Here is a 23,320-nt window from a genome sequence, read left to right as displayed (position 1 = left end):
AACCCTGGATTGCCACCCAGGTTTGACACAGAATATTAAAGCTCTGTAGGATCCTAAGAAACAAAAATGACATTGGCTTGCCATACAAATTGGCTTGGCACACCAATCTTCCAAGCAATGCTGGAATTCAGTCTGGGAGGCAATTCTCAAACAAATATTCCCAGATCCAGAATCTGTAAAACAATTTGAATTCTGAATGTGTCTGTCTTGGTTCCATCTATTTCTTAAAGATGGAAGCAGAATTAATATTCTCTCAGAAACAGAATACCGGTATATCCTTTTGTTCAGACCCTGAAATCTTCACCTGCAGAAATAATCTCAGGAAACAGAGATTATTATTATTTATTAATGGTTTGTCATTGGCTTGTTTCTATTGATAGATAAGAGTAACTACAGTTTGTCCAGTTACAGGTAGGTAGCCGTGTTGGTCTGACGTAGTCAAAACAATACGAAATAAAATAAATCCTTCCAGTAGCACCTTAGAGACCAACTAAATTTGTCATAGGTATGAGCTTTCGTGTGCATGCACACTTCTTCAGATACACCGAAACAGAAGTCACCAGACCCTTATGTATAGCCAGAGGGTGGGGGTGGGGGTATTACTTGGAAGGGTGGTGGGAATGGGTGATTGGCTGATAGGAGTGGTAAACCTGTTGATGACTGTTAACGACTGTTAACGACTGCAATTGGTCTTGCAGGAAAAAGCAAGGGGTGAGGTGCTAAAGAAAGCTTGATCATGTATAATGAGATAAGAATCCAATGTCCTTATTCAGACCAGGTCTCTCCATGGTTTTAAGCTTGGTAATGTCCAAGTTTGTTCAAGCAGGGCCGGCCCTATGGGAAACGGGGCGGGGGGGGCGCTGGAGGGATCCGTCGCACCACGGCACCAGGGGCGCTTAAGACGGCCCTGTGTCCAAGTTTTGATTAACCGCAGTTTGCTGTGCCATCAAAACCTGGACCCAATCAAAACCTAATCAAAACTTCTCCTCACAGTAGCGAAGGAGAGAAGAGCATGCAGAACTGGAGAAAACCAGCAGGATTGGCCAAAGACATTCAGGATAAACAGCAAGTGGCACCCTATAATACCCAGGACCAGTCACGTTATTTTGGCACCTGGAAATCCCTCAAGGACCTCTCCTTTTGTCTGGCAGTAAAAGTGAAAAATTAAACAACGCACCGTTTGCTGTCTTTTTATGACACCCTCAAGCAACTGCTTGAGATGGCTGTCCACTCCACCTGATAGCAGGGCTGGTCCTGGTGCTAGATTATGTCTTATAATGAGCACTCACACTATATTGTGGGTGCCTTTTGTGGGATCGCGTGCGGTGGTACAGTTCCCAGGGAACTTGCTAGTAGAAGGGGGCTGCTCTGCTTCTCAGTGTATTATTCAGAGGTTCATGCCCAGTTTCGTTTCCTGGGAAGTGGGGCCAGACCATTATAAATAGGAGGAGGAGCCGGTATTAGCCAGGCAGGCGGCTCGGGAGCTTCACCCACCCAACCCTCCCTTTGTTAATGTTTCTTGTTTAGAGGTTAACATTTTCTTCCTGTTTAGTGGATGCTGCTATGGTCTTTGACTGGTTGTTGTTGACGGACCGGGAAGAAGTTTTCCTGCATTGGCAGGTTTTGTCTTCCCCGTAGCAATTCATCACAACTTTGGCGGTTATGGCCTTGGGTGGAATCCATTAGCCTTTTCTTCCCTTCTATAATGTGTGTGTGTGTGTGTGTGTGTGTGTGTGTGTGTGTGTGTGTGTGTGTGTGTGAAGTGGTGACTCACCCCCCTGCGGTGGTGATTCCAGGGTCACCACTGGGTGTCACTGGGTGTCACTGGCCATACACTGAAAGGTCGTCAGTGAACTACCCTGCGTGCGGGGATATGGGCTCAGCTGCCTGCCTACACTTATGTCGCGCAGAGCACCCCAATATCCCATTTACCCTGATGTGCCCCAGTTCCCCGGCTGGGGGGCTGGGAGGGATACACGCCCAAGGCCTAAGCCAAGGTCTTCCTACATTTGGAAGTTTAATAAAGTTGTGGCCTAATTTTAATTCTTTATTGTTGTCAGAGTCTTTATTTCCTTTCCTACATTCCCTGGTGTCTGTCATGCCTGGTCACGCAATGCTTAACTATGTCAAACTCATCCAATCATGAAATCTTACCTTTCTGCATGATGTAATGTGAGATGTTCTGTAGCCTGCAGAAACCGAAGCTCTCTTTAATTTACGCCGCAGTCCTTTTCAGTGTTTCCTTAGTCTTCTTCCTCTGCATTTCAAGACAGTCACCACTCTTAAACATGAAGTCAATGCCTAGGTGAGAAAAGAACACCAATCCTTTCTCAACTTAGGCTTGTTCACGTGTTGTTCACATATACAAGTTTCTATGTGAAAGAGTATACACTTGTTGATCTGTACAATTCTACTGTTGTGTACACATGTACACACTGTACACTCATTGAACATTATATGTGAATAGCTGTATGAGCGTATAGCTGAACAATTTGGGTATGCAGGTACACATATTGTACTCTTTTTGACTGCGACATGTGAGCAACCTGCATATCTCTTTAACCTGAAACCATAGAAGAAAAAAATGTTCTCCTGTTCCAGTAAGATAATATCTAATCCAAAGTCACTCCAGAATGCATGCTGCGAGCATAACAATAACCCTCCCTTTGTCTTGGGTTATTTCACCAATGGTTCTGGGATTCACCTAGATGGTAGCATCATGGCAATTTATGTCTTCAGGCTTCATCACCACCAGTTTCCATAACATTAACCTGTTTCCCTCAGGATCACCCACAGCCAACTAGTGGGTGGGGATTTCATTTGTTTTCAAAATAAATCTATAATGATATCTCATGTTGGCAAACTATAATGAGAGGTATTGAAAGGGGGAGGTGGTGGTATGTCATTACTGTTACATTATATATTGCATTTATGAACCACCTTTTCTCCAACTGAATCCAGGGATTGCATCAATGATTTAAAAAAATACAAAAAAATGAGGTCCATAAATAACATGACTCCTTTAAAACACAAGGTCAGTTACATCATTCAGTAGATGTCACGGATTGGACTCAAGGGGACGAGATGGAGGAGGAATGGTAGAGATCACACACTGATGCTGCAGGAGAAGAGGAATGCTGTGTTGATTTACAGCAGGGGTTTGAGGTGTTGGGATTTTCCATTCCACCTTTACTTGTAGACATGGGATTGTTATGTGTCACATGTCTGTTTACATTCCAGCTGGTGTAAGTGGAACTTCCGCGGTATTACTTTTGTTTTCACTCTCTCTCTGAGCAGACAGCAAGGAGAGATGACATGTTTCTTTGTCTTGATTTATGATTAATAAATCCGTAGTTCATAGTATGTATCCACAGCCTCAGCCACTTCCGTTGTGCAGTTTACACTGCTACTGTAAGTATAGTATGCTCAAGTCTGTGAGGCCTGAGTCACTGATTTATGTCGGAGCCAGAGGTCGATGGATCTTTGCAGTGGCACGACTGAGAAGGAGACGATCCAGTTGGGGGCTAGCCAGCTGCCCTTTTGACCCCCAGATACAGACATGAGGAAGGTCACAGCTCAGAGATAGACGAACAGAAGAGTTGGGAAGTGTTAGGATAAGGGGGGGAGGCAGAGCAGCCAGCTAACACGTTGTCACTGGAGAGTATTTCTGACCCCCCCCCTTCTCCCAGAACTCGGCATTTGTTAAGGGTGCAGGAGCAAAGGTCTCACAGACACTTGACCACGAGCTGCCACCGTAAAGGGAAATGCTGTAGCTAGGGAGGAGGGAGGGGGGCTGAGTTGGAGCAACGCCATTGTTAGGGCTTGCTGCACTCTTTTGTCTCTCACTATTATGAATGAGCAAACTCATTAAAAAGGACTCTCCCTTGTTATCTCTACCTCTTGCTATCACAAGGGGAGGAATAGACTTCCCAAACCCTGACAGTAGAGAAGTGGCAACATTCACTCCACAAACTAATGACGTACAGTGGTACCTGTACTTACGAATTTAATGCGTTCTGAATGCACATTCGTAAGTCAAAAAAAAATGTAAGTCGGATCCCATGGGAATGCATTGGGAGGAAAAAATCGTAAGTCGAAGCAACCCTATCTAAAAATTCGTAAGTAGGAAAAATCCTATCTAAACCACATCCAAGATGGCGGACGGAGCTCCGTTCGTAAGTAGAAACATTCGTAAGTAGAGTTATTCGTAAGTTGAGGTACCACTGTAATGGATTTGAAGTAGGGAAATCCTCAAAGACCTATCAGTTTTACATTCCCACCAGCATATGAGATGAAGTCCCATTCAACAGATTCCTCCTGTGTTGGCGCAAGAGGCCCCCAGGGCAAAAATGGTTCTCTCCATAACTAGACATGTCTCGCCTACACATATGGTTTTCCCCCCTCTTTCATAACACTAGAACTCATGGGCATCTAATGAAACTGAATATTGGAAGATACAGGACAAAGAAAATACAGTCGTACCTTAGTTCTCAAATGCCTTGGTACTCGTATGTCTTCACTCCTGAATGTAAGTGTTCCAGTTTGCGAAAAAAAATTGGAAGCTGAATGTCTGATGCGGCTTACACGGCTTCCAATTGAGTGCAGGAAGCTCCTGCAGCCAATCGGAAGCCACACCTTGGTTTTTGTACATTTTCAGAAGTCGTTCGGACTTCCGGAACGGATTACATTGAAGAACCAAGGTACGACTGTGAAGTGATTCTTCACACACCATGCAATTAAAGTGCTGCCATGATCAGAACATGGAATGTATAATTGGCTTTATAAATTGTATTATGGTTCGGCATGATGTGATATTGTAATAATGTGGCCCATATTGGAGTGTTCTCAATGAAAAAATAATAAAAAATATATTTTTTTAAAAAATAAAATGCTGCCACCAGAGGCAGTGATGGCCAACAACTTGGAAGGCTTTGAGAGGATTAGACAAATGTATGGCATATAAGACTATCTATCTCGGCAGCTACTAGCCATCATAGCTATGCTCTTCCTCCATAGTCAGAGCCAGTCATGTTTTTGAATACCAGTCGCCAGACACTGCAGCAGGGGAAAGAGTGCTTGTGTGCTTGGGTCCCATTTGCAGATTTCCTCTGAGCTTCTGCTTAGTCGCTACGAGAACAGGATGCTGGACAAGATGGGCCACGAACCTGATCCAGCAGGCTTTTATGTTCTTACGCATCAAACTACATATAGACCTACAGCACTTTTGCACCTTTATTTAGTTGAAAAAGGTCTAGTGGCTTACATAAAATCAATAATAAACAATATAATTATGGCTCACAGGCTTAAAATCCATAAACAGGGGTGAGCAGAAGGCAAAGGAAGATCTTCTGGTAGATTGGCAAGTTCCTGACTCCTAATAGTTTTCCCATAGCAAACAACCACAAGGAGTTGCTGTTAGCTATCATCTATCTATCTATCTATCTGAATAAAAAATAATAACAGCTGTTTACAACATTACCATTGTTATTATTATTTCAGTTTATTGGTTGGAGACTCCAAGCAACTTGCAGAATTTGAGGGCACAAAACATGACACAAAATAAAAAAGAATGGTACATTACAATAAAAGTCGTACAATAATCTATAAACAGACCCATAAACAGCAGCAAAACTTTCAGCAAGATGGTAAGTGGTGAGCAGAGCAGAGCTGGATTTTTAGCACATATGATACTGTGCCAGGGCCAGCCAAGATGCAATTAGATTGATTAACCAGGCTATTTATTTATTATTTATACCACTTAACTGCAATTGTCTCTAAGCAGTGTACAATAAGCTGAACAAATACAATAGAGATAAACTCCATTACAAGCCAGCTATAAAATCAGAAATGACCTTAAATTCTTACTGAAATAAAAAGTTATCGACTAGACGCCCAAAGTTCCATCAGGGAGTGGCCCTGTCTCATTTCAGTTGGCAGGGGGTTCCACAAAATTGAACCCAGCATATTGAATGCATGATGCTTCATGAATATGAGGTGTGCTGCCAAATTATGGGAGACAAATAGCCGTAACTCCCCTGAAGACCTCAGTGTTCAAGCAGGGGTTTGTAGAAAGAGACAGGTGGAAGATTCAGTTTAAAACAAAAACAAAAAAACGGTGGATGGTTGGGTGGAAGGGATGAAACATCCCACCACCGTTATTCTCACAGCAACCCATGAAGTAGGTCAGGTCAAGAGATTATGATGGAACCAGACAGAAACAGTTTGCTTCCCCTTTCATAGTACTAGAACCAGGGCCGTGGAACGAAGCTGAAAGCAAAGAGATTCAAGACAGAGGAAGGCCATTCATCATCCCATAACACTCCATTAGACTGTGAAATTTGCTACCACAGGATGCGGTGGGAGCCACCAACAAAGGTGGTTTTAGAATAGGATTAGAGAAGTTGATGGAGGATACAGCAATTGAAGGCTACTGGTAATGAGGGCTACGTATTGACCAGTTTACTTGAACTCACCACTTGCCAAGCTCTCTCTCTCTCCCCTTCATTCCTTCCCTTTCATTCAGGAAGATATCTTCCCAAAGACAAGTTTCTTCATTGCCCTTTTGATTTCTTCACTCCTCAAGGAATAGATGATGGGGTTAAGTGCAGGGGTGATAGCTGTGTAGAAAATGGACATCACCTTCTGAACTGAGTTGGTTGTGGCTGGCTGCAAGTATATGAGGACACAAGGGACGTAGAGGGTCAAGACCACGATGAGGTGGGCTGTGCAGGTGGAGAAAGCTTTTCTCTTTCCTTCCTCCGAGCGCATCTTCAGTATGGTGGCAACAATACGTACATAGGAGCCCGTGATCAAGAGGAAGCAACTGAGGGCGACCACGCCAACATTGATCATGATGACAACTTTGTTTATCGATGTGTCAGCACAGGCCACTTTGAGCAAAGGTGGAACATCACAGAAGTAGTGCTCAAGCTCATAAGGGCCACAGTAAGGGAGACGGAAAGTGAGGACAGTCTGAATAGTGGAATGGATGGTCCCGACGAGGCATGTTCCAGCCATGAACTGGGCACATACCATCTTGCTCATAATGGAAGAGTAGCGAAGGGGGTTGCATATGGCCACATAACGATCAAAGGCCATGACAGTGAGAAGGAAGCCCTCTGTGCCCCCAAAGAAGTGGAAGAAGTAAAGCTGAGCCACACAGCTCTGGTAAGAGATGCTTTGAGAGCCACTGATGAACCCAGCCAGCATCTTCGGAACGGTGGAAGTGGAGTAACACACGTCGAGGAGGGACAGTTCAGAGAGGAAGTAGTACATAGGGGAGTGGAGCTGAGGACTGAGGCGGATTGTGAAGAGTATGACGGCATTCCCGAGCAACGTCGAGAGGTAAATGGCAAGAAAGAGAGTGAAAAAGAAGATCTGAAGACCCTGGACTTCAGAGAAACCCAGGAGAGTGAATTTAATCACAAGAGTGAGGTTGACTTTCTCCATCTACCTTCAATTGATTGTTGTGGTCTTTAATGGCACACACCTGAATATAGGAAGAAAATGAGAATTTTGAGGAGGGGAAGAGGTGGAGGAGAAACTAATCAGTCCATTTTGATTCATTGCCATTTCAATCTTGACTTCAGTTTGCCACATTTCCACATCAAATTGGGAGCAATATGCAGATCAGGTGTGCTCTCACCCTGAAATATCTAGGTTGAGGAGATAGCCTTCTTGAAGTCATATGCATGCTGAACATTAATCTATCATTGCTTTCCCTAAATATCCCTTCAGTTTCCCATTATCCCTGACCAACGTTGACTGTGGCTAAAAGAAGTTCTGTATCCAGCATGGTTAGGGAATACTGAGCTATGAGAACATCGATTCTTAACTATGGACCTTTTCAATTGGCAGTATTTGAACTTACCTGAACCACAAATAAGCTGGAAAAAAATCAGTGGCATTGGCCTTCAAATGCACAACATAGTTGTATATCTCTGGCAGAAGATCTCCCTGTCTTATAGAAGCTCTAGGATGACTCCAGACAATGACTCTTGCATCAAAGTCGCATGCGTGATCTACAAGAACATGAGTCCCTCAGCTATGGAAATTTCCAGTTGGAAGGATTTGAACTGTTGGTAAAACTGAATGTCAGATTAGTTGTATTCACATGTCAATGCACAATATTCTTGCATCTTACAAATACTCTGACAAATAGACCTCCCTGTATTTTTAGAGAGGGGTGATCCAAGTCAATGACCCATGCAGCTTCATTAGCTGCATTGAGAAGGAGCCAGTATTTGCATCTTCTTCAGAAGTTGCAAGACGATTAAGGTTGGTTGGAGGAATTATGAACCCTCTTCTCACCATATCTCTGGTTCTTATTCAACATGGGAGACGAGATTTCTCCCCAAGCACATTCTGACATCAGTTTGGTGACTCCAAGGAAAAGAACCCTAAAGGATCTACACACCAAGTATAATGAGCAATTACTGATGTTTGCATCATTAGTGCAGAATAATAACTACGGTACCAGTGTCAGTCAATTTACTAACATGACATGAGATAATGATTTATTGACTTTGTATATACCCCTATACCCAGGGGTCTCAGGGCAGTTCACAGAATAAAATCAAGATATAAAATCACAAAATACATAATAAAAACAAAAACAACAGCCCCCCCACAAGATACATAATAAAAACAAAAACAATAGGCCCCCCATTGCTTTCATCCAGCCTTCCAGGCTGATTTGTCCCCAGTTCTGGTTGCACATATAAATGGGGTGCAAGAAGTAATTCCTTAACTATGGCATGCATGAATACTAAGATTTGTCTACCTCTATACATTGGAATGGCAGAGAGTTATTGAGGGCCAGCACTAAGTCTACTAGCTCATGGAGTTGTGAACAAATAATAATAATAATAATAATAATAATAATAATAATAATAATAATAATTTATTTATACCCTGCCCATCTGGCTGGGTTTCCCCAGCCACTCTGGGCGGCTTCCAACAGACATTAAAATACAATAATCAATTAAACATTAAAAGCTTCCCTAAACAGGGCTGCCTTCAGATGTCTCCTAAAAGTCTGGTAGTTGTTTATCTGGTGGGAGGGCATTCCACAGGGCGGGTGCCACTACCGAGAAGGCCCTCTGCCTGGTTCCCTGTAGCTTGGCTTCTCGTAGCGAGGGAACCACCAGAAGGCCCTCAGCGCTGGACCTCAGTGTCCGGGCAGAATGATGGGGGTGGAGACGCTCCTTCAGGTATACTGGACCGAGGCCATTTAGGGCTTTAAAGGTCTCTTGATGGCCTATTGGAAAAAAAAACCCCTACCAAAATCAGAATTGCATATTTTGGGTCAACTTTTATTTATTACAATTTCTCCGTGCTTATTCATTACATCCATGTGAAGTTGCAGAGAAAAGAATGCAAGCCACCAAGTTGTGGAAGCAGACAGTACAGAGAAAATTTAAGTGTCTGAACCCAGCATGCTGCACTCATTTGCATGTTATCGTAGAGTTGGTAGGAACTCCCAAGGGTCATCTAAGCCCAACCATCTGCAATGCAGAAATCACAGCTACCTTTTGAGGTTGTCTATTCCACTCTTACCATCAGAATATATGTTCAATAGAGTTGCACACTGTGTTTTCTTGTAACTGTTTGAATAAGGGTGCCTAGACTGCTTATGCTGCCTTGTAAGCCAGCTACCCTGCCCTCAGTTAAGAATGACGATTCTGGTTTACACGGAATGTAAGTAGCCTCTGGAGAGCAGGGGTAACAAATCTGATGAGGAAGAGAAAGGGCTTTCTGTTTGTGAAGGAGACAATATTCCAGGTCTGAGCTGGTCTCCTGCAGAATACTTCCATTAGGGCAGTGAGCATCAAAGTAAAGTGTGAAGAAAAGGTCAGTGTGGTATAGTGCATAGAGTGTTGGACTGGGGCCTGGGTTCAAATCTCCATCCTCCTGTAACGGATTAGCCCCGGGATGGAAGATTTATTACACCCTGGATTAGAAAGAGTTAATCCACCTACAGTTTAACTGACAGCACATCTTTAGGAGGCGGGACGGTGACTGGTTTAAAAATGAGGGAATAACGGTTTTGGCAGTTGGAAGAGGGGGAGTGTGGTGATGAAGAGGGAAGAAGAAGGTTGTGGGGGTCAGGATAGTGTTGGTTTAGGTTAGGCTTAGGATAACTTGAAGTTAAAGTCTGACAGAGTTAATGTATAACTGTAACAAAGATTGTTATCTTATGCACCATTAAGAAAAGAAAAACCTATGTTCTCAAAAAAATAAAATTCATCTTCTTTTTGTGCCAAAGAGTATCGTCTTGGTTATTCCAGCTGCGTATTAAAACTCACAGAGGTGGAGACTCAGGAAAGGGCAAAACTTACCTAAGGAAAAAGGGATAGTTTGTGTCCTAGAGTCACACAGGAAGGGCAGTATGGTGAAAACCTAGAGTGCCACAAGTTTGCCAGGGTGATATGGCAGACTGATACAGGAGGGATCTGAGTTGAGGGAGTCCCTGTTCTGTAGGCAAGAGGTTATTCATTCAAACAGCCCTGAGTGTTTGTGAGATCAGGCCATGAAAGCTGTAATTAGACTCTCTTTACTGAGAAGCCCAGAATTGAGGGGTTTATTTTAAGGCGTAAGGAATTGTGTGAGGATTGCTTTACCCCTGTACCCTTTCATCTCATAATCTATCGGCAACGTCGGGGAGGGGGTTCGTTGCACCTGCCAAAGAAGCTTAGTTGGTCAGCTTTGGCCAGTCACTATCTTTCAGCCTAACCTACCTCATAGGATTGTTGTGAAAATAAAAATGGGGGTGGGGAGAATCGTCTGTACCAACTTGAGCTCCTTGGAGGAAAGATGGGATTTAAATGTGATAAAGAAAGAAATCAGAGTTTTCAATGTAAGGGTGGTTGTATTTGTTTCCATGCAGTATTTTATCTCTCCTCAGGACTTCTAATTTCATCAGACACCAGGTCTTACTACATTCGGTCATGAAATACAACAAATAACATTTTAGAATGAGAACAGGTTTTAAAGCAGAAAAATAAAGTCTTGATAAATTTGCACTTCTCCAAATTGTGCAATATAGGTTTCCAACAAAAAAATGTATATTGGGACAAAGTATTATAAAAATGCAAATTGCTTGCAAAAATTTGTATATCTGGAGAAATGTGCTCCAAAGTGCTGATGATGTTTAGTGAGCACATTATTCCTGCAAACTGGTGCAGAAATGTAGCAAATTCAAACTAAGATTTGAAATATGTGAAATTGAGAGAAACCAACACTGACAGTTTTAAGGATTCCTAAGTGTTACTGTCAAGGGAGAGAGATATAGTGGGGAGATGTAGTGCTGGACCAACTCTGGGAAATTCAGGGGGAACCTTTCAGTCTTATGTTCACAGAGGATTAGAATCTTCTAACCATGGTTCAACTTGTCAGTTTGCATTTCTTGGTACAGAAAGAATTGATCTAATGTGTAGAGATCTTTCCTATTCTAATTAATTCAAGAGGGTTCTGGAAGCTTCTCTCTGTGAAAGAAACTGGTGCAAGCTGGATGTTTAGATGACAGGAAATTTCTAGAAACAAGCAGAAGGTTCATGATGTTTGGGTTATTCCTTCATAGAAGCTGAGTACGGCTGGACAGTGCCAATCCTGAATGTATTGGATTTGTGACCATTATGCTCATTTGCCTTCAGTAGCCATAAAGCTCTGCTGAATCAAATATTAATTGCCTCTCTGGTCATTTTTTGAGGAATCCTGCAACTAACCTTTTACTCTGCTAACTATATGTTGGAGTTCTGCTCTGGATCAATATGAGTAGAATTCATGGCACAACTATCCCCCACAAATAGACATAGGATTGTATCTAACAAAGTTATGCTCAAAATAGACACATCGAAAATATTGGAGCAAATATAGTCATGCCCATTAAGAACATAACATCGGAAGAGCACTACTGGATCATGCCCAAGGCCCAGCTAGTCCAACATCCTGTTCTCACAATGGCAAACCTATAACCCACACGAAGATCTGTGTGCAACAGCAACTCTTCCCAGTGATTCCCAGCAACTGGCATTCAGAGGGTCTACTCTGAGCAGGAGTAGCAGTGGACACAACTCATAGAGGTACAATTCATCCCAACTCATGGTCTTCTATCTACAGAATCTGCTGTCCTTCAAGAAAACACCTTCTTGAATGCCAGTTTCTTCACCATCTTCTTGATTTCTTCATTTCTCAAGGTGTAGATGATGGGGTTCAGGGCAGGTGTTACAGATGTGTAAAAGAGGGCCACAATGGTCAGGGCAGAGTGGTCGGTGGATGGCTGCATGTAAATGAATATGCAAGGGCCATAGAGGAGGAGGACTACAGTGAGGTGAGATGCGCAGGTGGAGAAGGCCTTCCTCTTCCCTTCCTCAGAGCGCATCTTGTGAATTGTGATGGCAATGCGGATGTAAGAACCAAGGATCAAAGCAAAGCTACTCAGTGCCACAACACCAATGTTCACTGTGACCACGGTCTCATTCAGAGAGGTTTCTGCACAAGCTACCTTCAGTAAGGGCGGGACATCACAGAAATAGTGGTCAAGTTTGTAAGGCCCACAGTAAGGGAGGCGAAAGGTGAGCACAGTCTGAAGAGTCGAATGAAGTGCCCCCACCAGGCAGGTTGCAGCCACCAGTCTGATGCAAGTCATGTTGCTCATGATCCCAGAGTAGTGGAGAGGGTCACATATGGCTACATAGCGGTCATATGCCATGACAGTGAGCAGGAAACACTCGGTGCCTCCAAAGAAGTGGAAGGCATAGAGCTGAGCCACACAGCCCTCAAAGGAAATGGCTTGGGAACCAGTCAGGAAGCTGGTCAGCATCTTGGGCACGGTGGTGCTGGAATAAAGCACATCCAGGATGGAAAGCTCGCCAAGGAAATAGTACATGGGGGAATGGAGCACAGGGCTGGAGCAGATGGTGAGGAATATGAGGATGTTTCCAAGAAGAGTCAACATGTAGATGAAAAGGAAGAGCAGGAAAAAAAGGAGCTGGAGCTCCAGAACATCAGAAAACCCAGAGAGGGTGAACTGAATCCCCACAGTCAGGTTGGGTTTCTTCATCTAATCGTGGTTGTGTTCCAGATCATGGGAGCCTAAGTAAGAAGGTGTAGCACCTAAGCAAGAAGATCAAACAAAAGCAGAAATTCTTCTCTACCCCACAGCTGCCATTAGAAAAAACGGAGAAAGAAATGTTAAACACATGTCACTATGCCATCCCTTTGCTGGGCACTGGGAAGAACACAACGAGCAGGATTTAATAAGCAGAAATATTAGATGTACATTTGAGGGATGAGATGGGGTGGAGGCAAGCCTGAGGATGGAAGTGGATTGGGTGTTCGGTGCCAGTAGAGGTGCTGGCAAGTTGAGGATAGGCTCCTTCTAGGGATGGAGGAGAAATTTGGTTCAGTTCACATCTGAAGGCAAACCTACCTAATTTACATTTCCCAGCCCAACTCACAAACCAAAATGCAGCCATTCATTCAAAGTTCTCACTTCTCTGAATTTTGCAATCCAATTAGGCTCGCCATGCATCAGAAAAATTCCTGACATGTCCTAGTTTCCAGGTGTAAAAATGGTGCCAGGGGGGATTTTTGCAGAATTGGGAAAATGTGATGGAAAAAGCAGCGGTAAGAGCTCTAAAAGCTTAAAATAACTATTTTGGAGGAAGGTTTCCTCAACAATGTGGGTTTCTTCCCCCAAAAAATCCAACAACTTTGTGAGTGTCAGGAATTTTACTTTTGGAAATATGGCAACCCTAAATACAGTTGTCCTGCCATGTAATGTGTACGACAATGAACGAACATTAGTTTTGCACCCCTATGTTAACGCAAAAACAAACTTGAATCTGATTTACGTTTGCCAGAGTAAAACAAAACAAAGCAAAACAAAAAAAACATTTTGAAGACTCATCCAAGCTACCTTTCCTCCGAAGGGCTACAGAAATCAAACCATGGGTACGCCTGATGTCAAGGCTTTTGAAAGTCCCTTCTAAATTTTAATCCATTGCAGTTGATTGCTTTATCGTCACGAAGGAATTTATGGAGACTCTCCTGTTGTGCATCTTGAACATGGGCTGGATGGAAAGAGAAAACATTTTATAAACATTCTGTAACCCCAGGGAGACAACCAAATAATTCCCCTAAGAGTGAAGGTGCTGAGACGCAGGCAAACATGTGTTCATAAAATATATTGATTTATTTCCCTTGCTATTTCCTAAGCAAGGCACAAGATTAATGTTGCATTAAGAGGGGGTTCATAAGGAGTGGACTGTAGGTTCATTCCTTATCTAAGATTCTATAGTGCGACAAATATGATTACATTGGCAGTTCCCCTTCTGCTAGTGCTTTTCTTCTAGAAAAACAGTGCCAGTACTCACTATGAAGTTGTTACACTAAGCGCCACATTTTTAACCAGTGCTTTTCACCTGGGAAAACAGGTGCCGGTACTACATAACCTTGAGTACCATCAGAAAAAAGCACTGCCTACTGTTTATATGCCATAGACTCCAAAAGCACTGCACAATTGATATTCTTCCCTGTAATTATTAAAATTACAATAATCAATTCACATGGCCAAGGCTCCAGAAGTCAGAGTGGAAAAAGGCTCAACAAGCAAGTCTGAAATGGTTATAAGCTCCCCAGTGCTTCATAGGCAGCTATGGTAAGGGAGGAGAGAGAGAGGCTGGGCTTTGTTACCTATCCGTTATCAGTTTCCCCCTTTCATATCAAATCACTACGTCCTATTTGGCATCCAAGGCATTCTGTTGTGACAGTCTTTAAGTTGACAATAAGGTGGATACGCGTCCCTTAAAGTGACAAATTGACAGAGTCAGCTGCCACCCAATTTGTCTTGTTGAGATCAGGTGGAGGAGAGTAAGAATACTCTAGAGAGAACCAGGGGAGTCCATGCACACAAGAGTATTTGCCATCAGGATGTTGCTCCTGCTGCTCCTGCTGCTCCCCAATCTGGTGTCCCAAGTACAAAGTGTTAAATGCACAACTAATAATCCTGTCCATGTTCCACACGAGTGGCATGAGCCAGGTGACCTGGTCATTGGGGCAATGGCATCTCATATCTGTTATATAGTCCCTGAATTATCCTTCGATACACACCCTTCCCAAGTCTTCACTGATACCCCAATGTAAGTAACGAGTATTTATTTTTATTTCATTTATTTCTGAAATGTTGTATCTGACTTAAAATAACTTTGATTGATTCGGAATAAAAGCTTTAGAACTGTGTTTTTTTAGAAATCTCCAGGCACACAGGCGCTTTAATATATTCTTCTGAAACAGCGGTATAATACTATTCTCAAAAAAAATAAATAAACCTTTCTGGTTGTGTCCTCTCTTTACAGAAAGGCAAGTGAATCTCTCATATCTAGATTATGCACACTCTGTAATTTTCCCACTAAACAGTAACTCAATTCATTTGCAGAGTGATGACAAAGTTTTACCAGCACATCCTTGCTTTGGTGTTTGCTGTCGATGAGATCAACGAGAATCCCAGGATGTTGCCCAATGTCTCTGTGGGATTCCACATCTACGATAACTATTATGATTCAAAGATGAGCTACCGAGCCACCCTAGACCTGATCTTTAAAGCACATCACTTTATTCCCAACTACAGGTGTGGCGTCCAGAAAAATGTAATAGGAGTCATTGGGGGACTTAGCTCTGATACCTCCTGGTGCATGGCAAACATCTTAGATCTTTTCAAGATTCCACAGGTAGAATATGGGTTTTGAAAAGAAAAGAAAAATTTTCATGCCATAATTCACTTTTCCTTTCCCTGCTCTCGAAACCTATCGATCATAGCTGCCAAGTTTTCCTTTTTCTCGCGAGGAAGCCTATTCAGCATAAGGGAAAATCCCTTTAAAAAAGGGATAACTTGGCAGCTATGCTATCGATTCATAAATATGGAGTGGTAAAATGGAAAAAGTAAAAGGGGCTGCAATTGGGGTGGGGAAATAATATGCATATCCAACAATGTTTATGAGAGGGACAATTTGTAGATGTAATAGAATATTGCTGTAAAGGTGCATGGTTCATAAATGAGGTGTCTAATCTCAATTTTTGATGTTAGCACAGGCTTACAAATGCATAAATAAACACTGCTCCAAAGCCCACAAAACCCCTTTGACGCGATCAAAAAATAATGGGGGGATAATATATGCTCCAAAATTAACCCCACACAATGGACTAGAACATGGTCTAAATGTCCCTTTAAATCCATATCAGTGAAAAGAAAAGAATTCACTCTGAAAGTCACTTACCAATGGCACCTAACACCATGGAACCTGGCAATGATATGCCCAGTAACCTCACCAAAATGCTTGAGAGGCTGCACTTCCACAGGCCCATATGTCCACATGTGGTGGGAATGCCCCCAAACCCAATTCTTCTGGACAATAGTCACACAAGATATAAGCAAAATAACTAAACAGGTACTAGAGGCCACCCCAGAACTGACCCCACTGAACATCTTCCAAGATAACAAGGTCCACTCACACTATAAAGAGCTTGTAACCCACCTACTCTCAGCAGCCACAAACATCATAGCCAGACACTGGAGGGACCTGTCAGGAACAAACATGGAACATTGGTATCAAGTAGTATGGGAAACAGCCTTCCTAGAAAAGCTAGCCAATAGACTGAAACTGACACGGGGAGAAATAGAAGAGGATGTCTTCATTCTGGTATCTCCCCTTGATCACATACACAGCCCAATAAGACAACAACACAAACACACCGACAGTATACGATTCAATAGGACTAACTTAAAACCAACAACCCGCGCTCACACACATGCAAACAAATCCCACTGCAGCCAACTAAAGACAATCAACCACACCCTAGACAACGCCAACCTCACTCACCACCACGAAAACATAACAAGTGAATAGAAAAATAACTTACCCAAGTGATGCTGAAACAAAAACCCCACGCATACACTAAGTAAAAGAACATGTTTGACCACCCCACACCCTCTCTCCTCTCCCCGCCTATTTTCTTCCCAACCCTATACTGCATATAACACCAATATCTCACAACAAACGTAACTGATCTGTAGAAAACACAACATGGAGAAAGAGACAGTGTGTGTGCTTTTGTAAATGAGGAAAATCTTTAATAAAAAAAGACAAATGCATAAATAATTCACGACACGTTACCTAATAAAGTCCCTCCCATTAAAAATCAAGATTTTCCATTCGTAGGGATGTAGGATGTTATTCGGCATTATTAATTTTCCGAGGCTAATTGAAAACACTATTTATAGTTACTGTTACGGCATTTGGCATTTAGCATAGTTATATAGTAGTGTCAGTACTGGGCTGTTCTCCTGCATTGTTGGATTTCATTCTTTGTTGTTATAACCTTGGCTGAAAGTTTTTGGTATGATATTTCTGTATTTCACTGATATTTTATATGGTGTGGTTGATTGTGCTCAGAGAATAATAACATATACAGTCTAATGGAGATCTTCAGGATTCCCCAAGATATCTTCCCGAGAGAGTTCTTAGTAGATAGAGAACCAACCTCTCCCAACAATCGCTATAAAGGTTAGAGAGCAAAAGTGCATGGTCAACCATTTCTATTGCTCTGCCTTCACCTTGGACTTTTGTTGAGTCACCCACCTAGCAGTATATTAACATGAGCCATGATAAATGCTCCCCTGTTCTTGGAGACTATCAATGTGTACAAGTATGAAGATCTGATGATGCCACAATGACAATAACAAATATACAGAAACCATTGAGCAATATTGTCTTTGTTATCTATGCAAATTGAGGTTGGTGCGGTCACCAAACTTTGTACAGTAGGGATACAGAGGTTTTCTATTTATATTCAAAGAAATTTGAATAACATGAGTACTTTTTTGCACTTGGCTATGGTTGGCTTTTTCCTTCTTTAGATTTCATATGGTTCATTTGAACAAGCCATAAATGATCAAACCAAGATCCCTTCTTTCTACCGCATGGTCCCCAATGAAGACCTTCAGTATCAGGGAATTATCCAGTTATTTCTGCATTTCGGATGGAAATGGGTTGGGCTCGTGACTACAGCTGATGAAGCTGGTGAACATTTCTTACAGACAATGGAACCCATGTTTTTCAAGAATGGAATCTGTTCGGCATTCACAGAAAGAGTTGAACTCAATCTGCATTATAATGGTAACTTACTAGAAATGCTGGGTAACTCAAGGATTTTGTTACCAACTTTCAAAACCAGCAGAGCCAGTGCAGTTCTTGTATATGGAGAAAGTAGATTTAATATATGGTTGTCAAGTGCTTTAAGCATAATGGAGTTCACTCAGCTACTATTTCCTCAAAAGAAGTCACGTGAAGGAAAAGTATGGATTACAACAGCACAACTTGATTTCATATTATATAGCCTTCAAAGAAAATTGAATGTTAATATCCAAATGCTCCATGGTGCTATATCATTTGCAATTCACTCCATGGAAATTCACAAATTTCAAGACTTTCTTCAGAATATACATCCCCATTGGAGAGACACAGATGGTTTTATCAAAGATTTCTGGGAAGATGCATTCGGTTGTTCACTTTCAAATTCCACTATGTCAGCAGACATTAGAGAATGTACTGGAGAGGAGATGCTGGAGAGCCTTCCTGCACCATTTTTTGAAATGAGCATGACCGGGCAAAGCTACAGTATCTATAATGCTGTCTATGCTTTGGCACATGCCTTAAATAGCAAGCACTGGGCTGGAGCGATCCGCAAGAGCAGAGATGCTAAGGAAAAACTCTCTCCTCAATATGTAGAACCTTGGCAGGTAACGTTCTCTCTTACAAAGCATTTGCTGCATTGATCCATTACGTTAGTAAGCATTTAATTATCAGTAAAGAAATAACAGAAAAGGACTTGAGAAATTAGAAAGCAACCTTGAGTCATTTTCTTGTATAAAGCATGAGAATTAGAATATTTCCTTAGAGACCAACTAAGTTTGTCATTGGTATGAGCTTTTGTGTGCATGCACACTTCTTCAGATACACTGAAACCAATGACAAACTTAGTTGGTCTCTAAGGTGCTAATGGAAGGAATTTTTTAATTTTGTTTCGACTATGGCAGACCAACACGGCTACCTACCTGTAACTAGAATATTTCCAATCAAGATACTAAACAGATTTTAGATGGCACAGATTTTCATAAGCAACAAACTTAGAGATGACACACATTTTACAGGGAGCAGTTGCACGTACAGGCAACATCATTTAAAGCCAGAATAACCTCTAGAAAACCATTTAAAAAAAACATCTTAAGAATTGCTGTACTTACTGGCAAGGGACAAGTGTGGCTCTTCCTCTTCCTCCTCCGCTCCCTCACTGAATGATGCTTCAGATGCTACAAGGACCAAAGAGTTTGAGATTGTGCAGCTTTGAAGTCAGTGAGGCCACAGTCACACCGTTCTCCTTCTCAGACATCTTAACAACAGAAACTAATGAAAGGTCCAGTCAGATGTTCACATGTTCCATTCCTATGCTTAGAGAGCATGATGTTTGAGAACATGAACAAATTCCTTCCCTTTCTTGGATCTCGACAATGGCAGGTCTCAATCAAAAATGTCTATATACTTAACTCTTTCACATTTATTTATGGAAGTCTGTCAACTGTTGAATTTACACTGATTCATATTTTCCTAGTCTTCCCATATGAGAAATTGAAACAAGTATGCTCTCCATTGTAAACTGAAGTGTTTAACTCTTAGAGGAAAGGGATTTAATACCATCTAGGAAAGCTATTCAACCATCATAATCAGACTATGACAATGCTGTATTGAACTTTTGATTCTCTTTCCACCTAGCTACACTCATACCTGCAGAGAATCTCATTCAACAACAGTGCTGGAGATGAAATTAAATTCAATGAATATGGAGAGTTGGCAGCTAGCTTGGATATTACAAACTTGGTCACATTCCCAAATACATCGTACATCAGAGTCAAAGTGGGAAGGTGGGATCCTCATGCCCCTCCCGGCAAAGAATTCACCATTAATGAGGACAGAATCAAATGGCACAGAGGCTTCACTGAGGTACAGAAATAACTGCACAGGATCTGAAATTCCATAATTAAGACTCCAGTCTTAGAATCAAGGAGTAGAATCAAGGAGTAGCCCAGACTTAAGAAGTTCTTGCTGGTCAAATGTAGGAACCACCCACCCAAAGCATTTCTTTTCTATAAGGATTCATCCCCCATCCCATCCCATCCATCACTGTCTTCAGCCACCTGTCCAGCACCTTCACTACCTCCTCTGAGTCCAATGGAATGAAGAGATAGAGCTAACATCATCAGCAAACAGATGACACCATGAGCCAGATCCAAGGATATTATTCCTAACAGTTTTGTAGAGATAATAAAAAGCACAGGAAACAGAATGGCATAAAATAGGATACTACAACCCCAAAGCATTGCAGTGGTTTCCTCGTACTAGTTTCTCAAATGACCCGCCAAGTAGGAACAGAAATAAATCCCCCGAAATATTGTCTTCGTATTAACCTCTTCCTATCTCTTTGAATAGGTGCCACCGCTTTCTATATGCAATGACAACTGCTGTCCTGGTTATGGGAAGAAAAGGAAGGAGGGAAAGAAGTTTTGCTGTTATGATTGTGATTCATGTCCAGAAGGAATGATCTCAAATGAGAAAGGTGGGAGATGTCATCTTAGGCTATACCAATTTTTTTTAATAAGCTCTGAACTCTTTGTCATTAAATTGATGGAGGAGGGAAGCCTTAACTTAAACAGATGTGTTGTTCTCATTGTTTATAGTTAATATCAATTTAATTCTATCCTAAAAACACATTAAAAATATTTTTAAAAAGAGGTAATATATTTTACCTCCAACTTCTACAAAGTTACAGTGGAAAAGAAGTGGTAGTTTCTCCTGTAAGACTTCGGTTGTTTGACAGGAGGGTGAAAGTCTCATTAATCTTGCCTTTCTGAGCTCCAAAGATTTCTGCTGTAATGTATTTCTCATTTTGCTATCACTACATGTCGTTACAACAAAAAGGGAAGGGGACCAGTAAAAAGAGATGTCACCCATGTAGAAAATTGCAGATTTGATACAAAAGTTTTGATTTTCATGCATCTAGGGCAAAAGAAGGTGGGCCAGAAGTTCTTAAACATTTTGAGATAGAAAACTCTATCCTAAAATTTCAGTGAGGAAATTCTTAAGAATAGTATTGGATGCTTCAAAATGTCATGCATTCTTTATTTGTTTTCAGACATGGAAACATGTGTCAGTTGCCCAGCAGATCAGTATCCAAACAATGACCAGGATCTATGCATAGCTAAAATTCCAAACTTCCTAGCCTTTGATGAAACCCTGGCCATTGTTTCAACTTCTTCTGCGCTTCTGTTCTCTCTGATCACAATTTTGGTGCTTGGCGTCTTCATTAAGCATCGTGATACAGTCATAGTCAAAGCCAACAACAGAAGCCTGACCTACGGTCTCCTTATCTCCCTCCTCTTGTGTTTCCTCTCGTCTTTGTTGTTCATCGGAAAACCTAATATGGTGACCTGCCCTCTCCGACAAAATGCTTTTGGCATTGTCTTCTCTGTGGCCCTCTCCAGCATCTTAGCCAAAACCATATTGGTGGTTTTGGCATTCGTGGCTACCAAACCAGGATCCAGGATCAGGAGATGGGTAGGCAAAAAACTGGCTTATTCCATTGTCCTTTCCTGCTCTGTGATTCAAGTAGGAATCTGTGTCTTCTGGCTGGCAACCTCTGCCCCATTCCCAGATGTGGACATGCACTCAATGACAGAAGAAATCATATTTCTATGTAATGAAGGGTCAGACCACATGTTCTATTGTGTTTTTGGCTACATGGGCTTCCTGGCCACTGTCAGCTTCACGGTGGCCTTCCTAGCCAGAAAGTTGCCTGACACTTTCAACGAAGCCAAGTTCATCACCTTCAGCATGCTGGTCTTCTGCAGCGTTTGGCTCACCTTCATTCCAACGTATCTGAGCACCAGAGGAAAATACATGGTGGCTGTGGAGATCTTCTCCATCCTGGCTTCCAGTGCTGGCCTGTTGGGTTGCATCTTTTCCCCTAAATGCTACATTATTGTGGTGAGGCCAGATCTGAACAACAGAGAGCAGCTAACACATAGAAAGTTATAAAAGACAGAAAAATTTGTGGTTCCTTTAGGTCTGAGGCTTAATGGACTTGCTGGCAGGTATCACTTTCCCTGTATTTTCTCAACCAAGACCCTACCAGAAAATTTACTTTCCCTTCTTACCCTTCTCCTGAATGCCCATGGGTACCCCACATTTCTTCTCAAGAGGTTCTGTGCCTTTCCTGGGGAGACCATAGGAAGCTGCAGAGAAAGAAGAGAAAGTGAAACACAGGAATACTGCAAACAGCCTAATTCTGAGTCAGAGCAGTTGTCTATCCAGTGGGACTGTGCACTGGATTTGGCATAGTCCTGAGCTAGGTTGAGAATATTTTGAAAACACTGGGCATCAGTTAAGTCAAGTTAGAGCAGCTATGTATTACTCAAGGTGTCACGAACACATCTACCCCAAGTAGAGAAACACAGCATGAGTTAGGAAGCAGTCAAGCAGCTGGGAGCAGTCCCCTTCCCCTCCCTGTGACATGGATTGGAATGTAGATAAGGTGTTAGAAGAGAGTGGGAGGTAGAGAAGCCACATCACTGACGAACAGGCAGCCTTGGAAAGCAGGAGGGGTAGCATTTCCTCAGCGTAAGAGGAGGCAATCAATCCCATGAGCCCAAAGAAACGAAACGAACCCAGAAATGTAATGGTCATAGGTTCATGATATTCTGCAGAACCAGGGGCACTCCTCAGAAGGGTCAACTGACTCGTAAGACACAGAAGCTTGGTTAGATGTCTGAGGTTAATTGTATTATAATAAATTAAATATTATAATTACGGCATGCGTGCTGTGTTATCAAGATGGCAGCCCAGGCTCCTGACACAAGGTAAAGATAGATGCCTCAGAATATTCTAGGGTTTTCAGGCAGTGGTGCATCAGGCAGGAACTAAACTCAGGTATTAAGCTGGATAACCTGTGAAATAAACTAAACCTAACTGAGCTCTGGGTGTGTCTTCCCATGATAATGTAGGAGATTGGCTGAATGATTCTCCTTCCTACCTGATGCCCCACCCCATATCATCTTTGCCTTCACTGGCTTCATCCAGTGTACCTTGGACTTTTTGGAGGGCACTGGATTGCTTTTCATGGGATATGAAACACATAGCAGTTGAATACAACACTCCTAGAATGGACATGTTGGGGGATGCTTTGTACCACTCAGGAGAAAACTTCCTGT

At 42.2% G+C, this 23,320-nt stretch overlaps 3 protein-coding genes across 3 annotated transcripts; 1 reads left to right on the top strand and 2 right to left on the bottom strand.

Moving 5' to 3' along the window:
- Positions 1-6,050: 6,050 nt before the first annotated feature.
- Positions 6,051-7,449, bottom strand: LOC118095729 (olfactory receptor 10G4-like). The gene has a single exon (XM_035136968.2). It carries the CDS (start codon positions 7,447-7,449, stop codon positions 6,520-6,522), a length of 930 nt encoding a protein of 309 aa, XP_034992859.2. The 3' UTR covers positions 6,051-6,519.
- Positions 7,450-12,133: 4,684 nt separating this feature from the next.
- On the bottom strand, positions 12,134-13,063 carry LOC118095016 (olfactory receptor 10G7-like). The gene has a single exon (XM_035135861.2). The coding sequence runs from the start codon at positions 13,061-13,063 to the stop codon at positions 12,134-12,136; it is 930 nt and encodes a 309-aa protein (XP_034991752.2).
- A 4,917-nt stretch (positions 13,064-17,980) lies between these two features.
- On the top strand, positions 17,981-22,148 carry LOC118095730 (vomeronasal type-2 receptor 26-like). Its single transcript, XM_088654828.1, has 4 exons — positions 17,981-18,799; positions 19,830-20,057; positions 20,544-20,670; positions 21,247-22,148. The coding sequence occupies exons 1-4, from the start codon at positions 17,981-17,983 to the stop codon at positions 22,146-22,148; spliced, it is 2,076 nt and encodes a 691-aa protein (XP_088510954.1).
- The last annotated feature ends 1,172 nt before the right edge of the window (positions 22,149-23,320 follow it).

This window comes from Zootoca vivipara, chromosome 12 (genome assembly GCF_965207765.1).
Source record: "Zootoca vivipara chromosome 12, rZooViv2.hap1.1, whole genome shotgun sequence".
In the NCBI taxonomy this organism is placed as follows: domain Eukaryota; kingdom Metazoa; phylum Chordata; class Lepidosauria; order Squamata; family Lacertidae; genus Zootoca; species Zootoca vivipara.
Note: the sequence above shows the minus strand (reverse complement) of the source record. Positions and strands in the feature narration are given on the sequence as shown.

What these genes read in the sequence shown, in the direction of transcription:
- LOC118095729 (XM_035136968.2), bottom strand. Translation starts at nt 7,449, where the DNA reads ATGGAGAAAGTCAACCTCACTCTTGTGATTAAATTCACTCTCCTGGGT.
- LOC118095016 (XM_035135861.2), bottom strand. Translation starts at nt 13,063, where the DNA reads ATGAAGAAACCCAACCTGACTGTGGGGATTCAGTTCACCCTCTCTGGG.
- LOC118095730 (XM_088654828.1), top strand. Translation starts at nt 17,981, where the DNA reads ATGGTCCCCAATGAAGACCTTCAGTATCAGGGAATTATCCAGTTATTT. An exon ending in GGCACAGAGGCTTCACTGAG is followed by an intron (nt 20,058 to 20,543) that starts GTACAGAAATAA and finishes CTCTTTGAATAG; the next exon opens with GTGCCACCGCTTTCTATATG. An exon ending in AATGATCTCAAATGAGAAAG is followed by an intron (nt 20,671 to 21,246) that starts GTGGGAGATGTC and finishes ATTTGTTTTCAG; the next exon opens with ACATGGAAACATGTGTCAGT.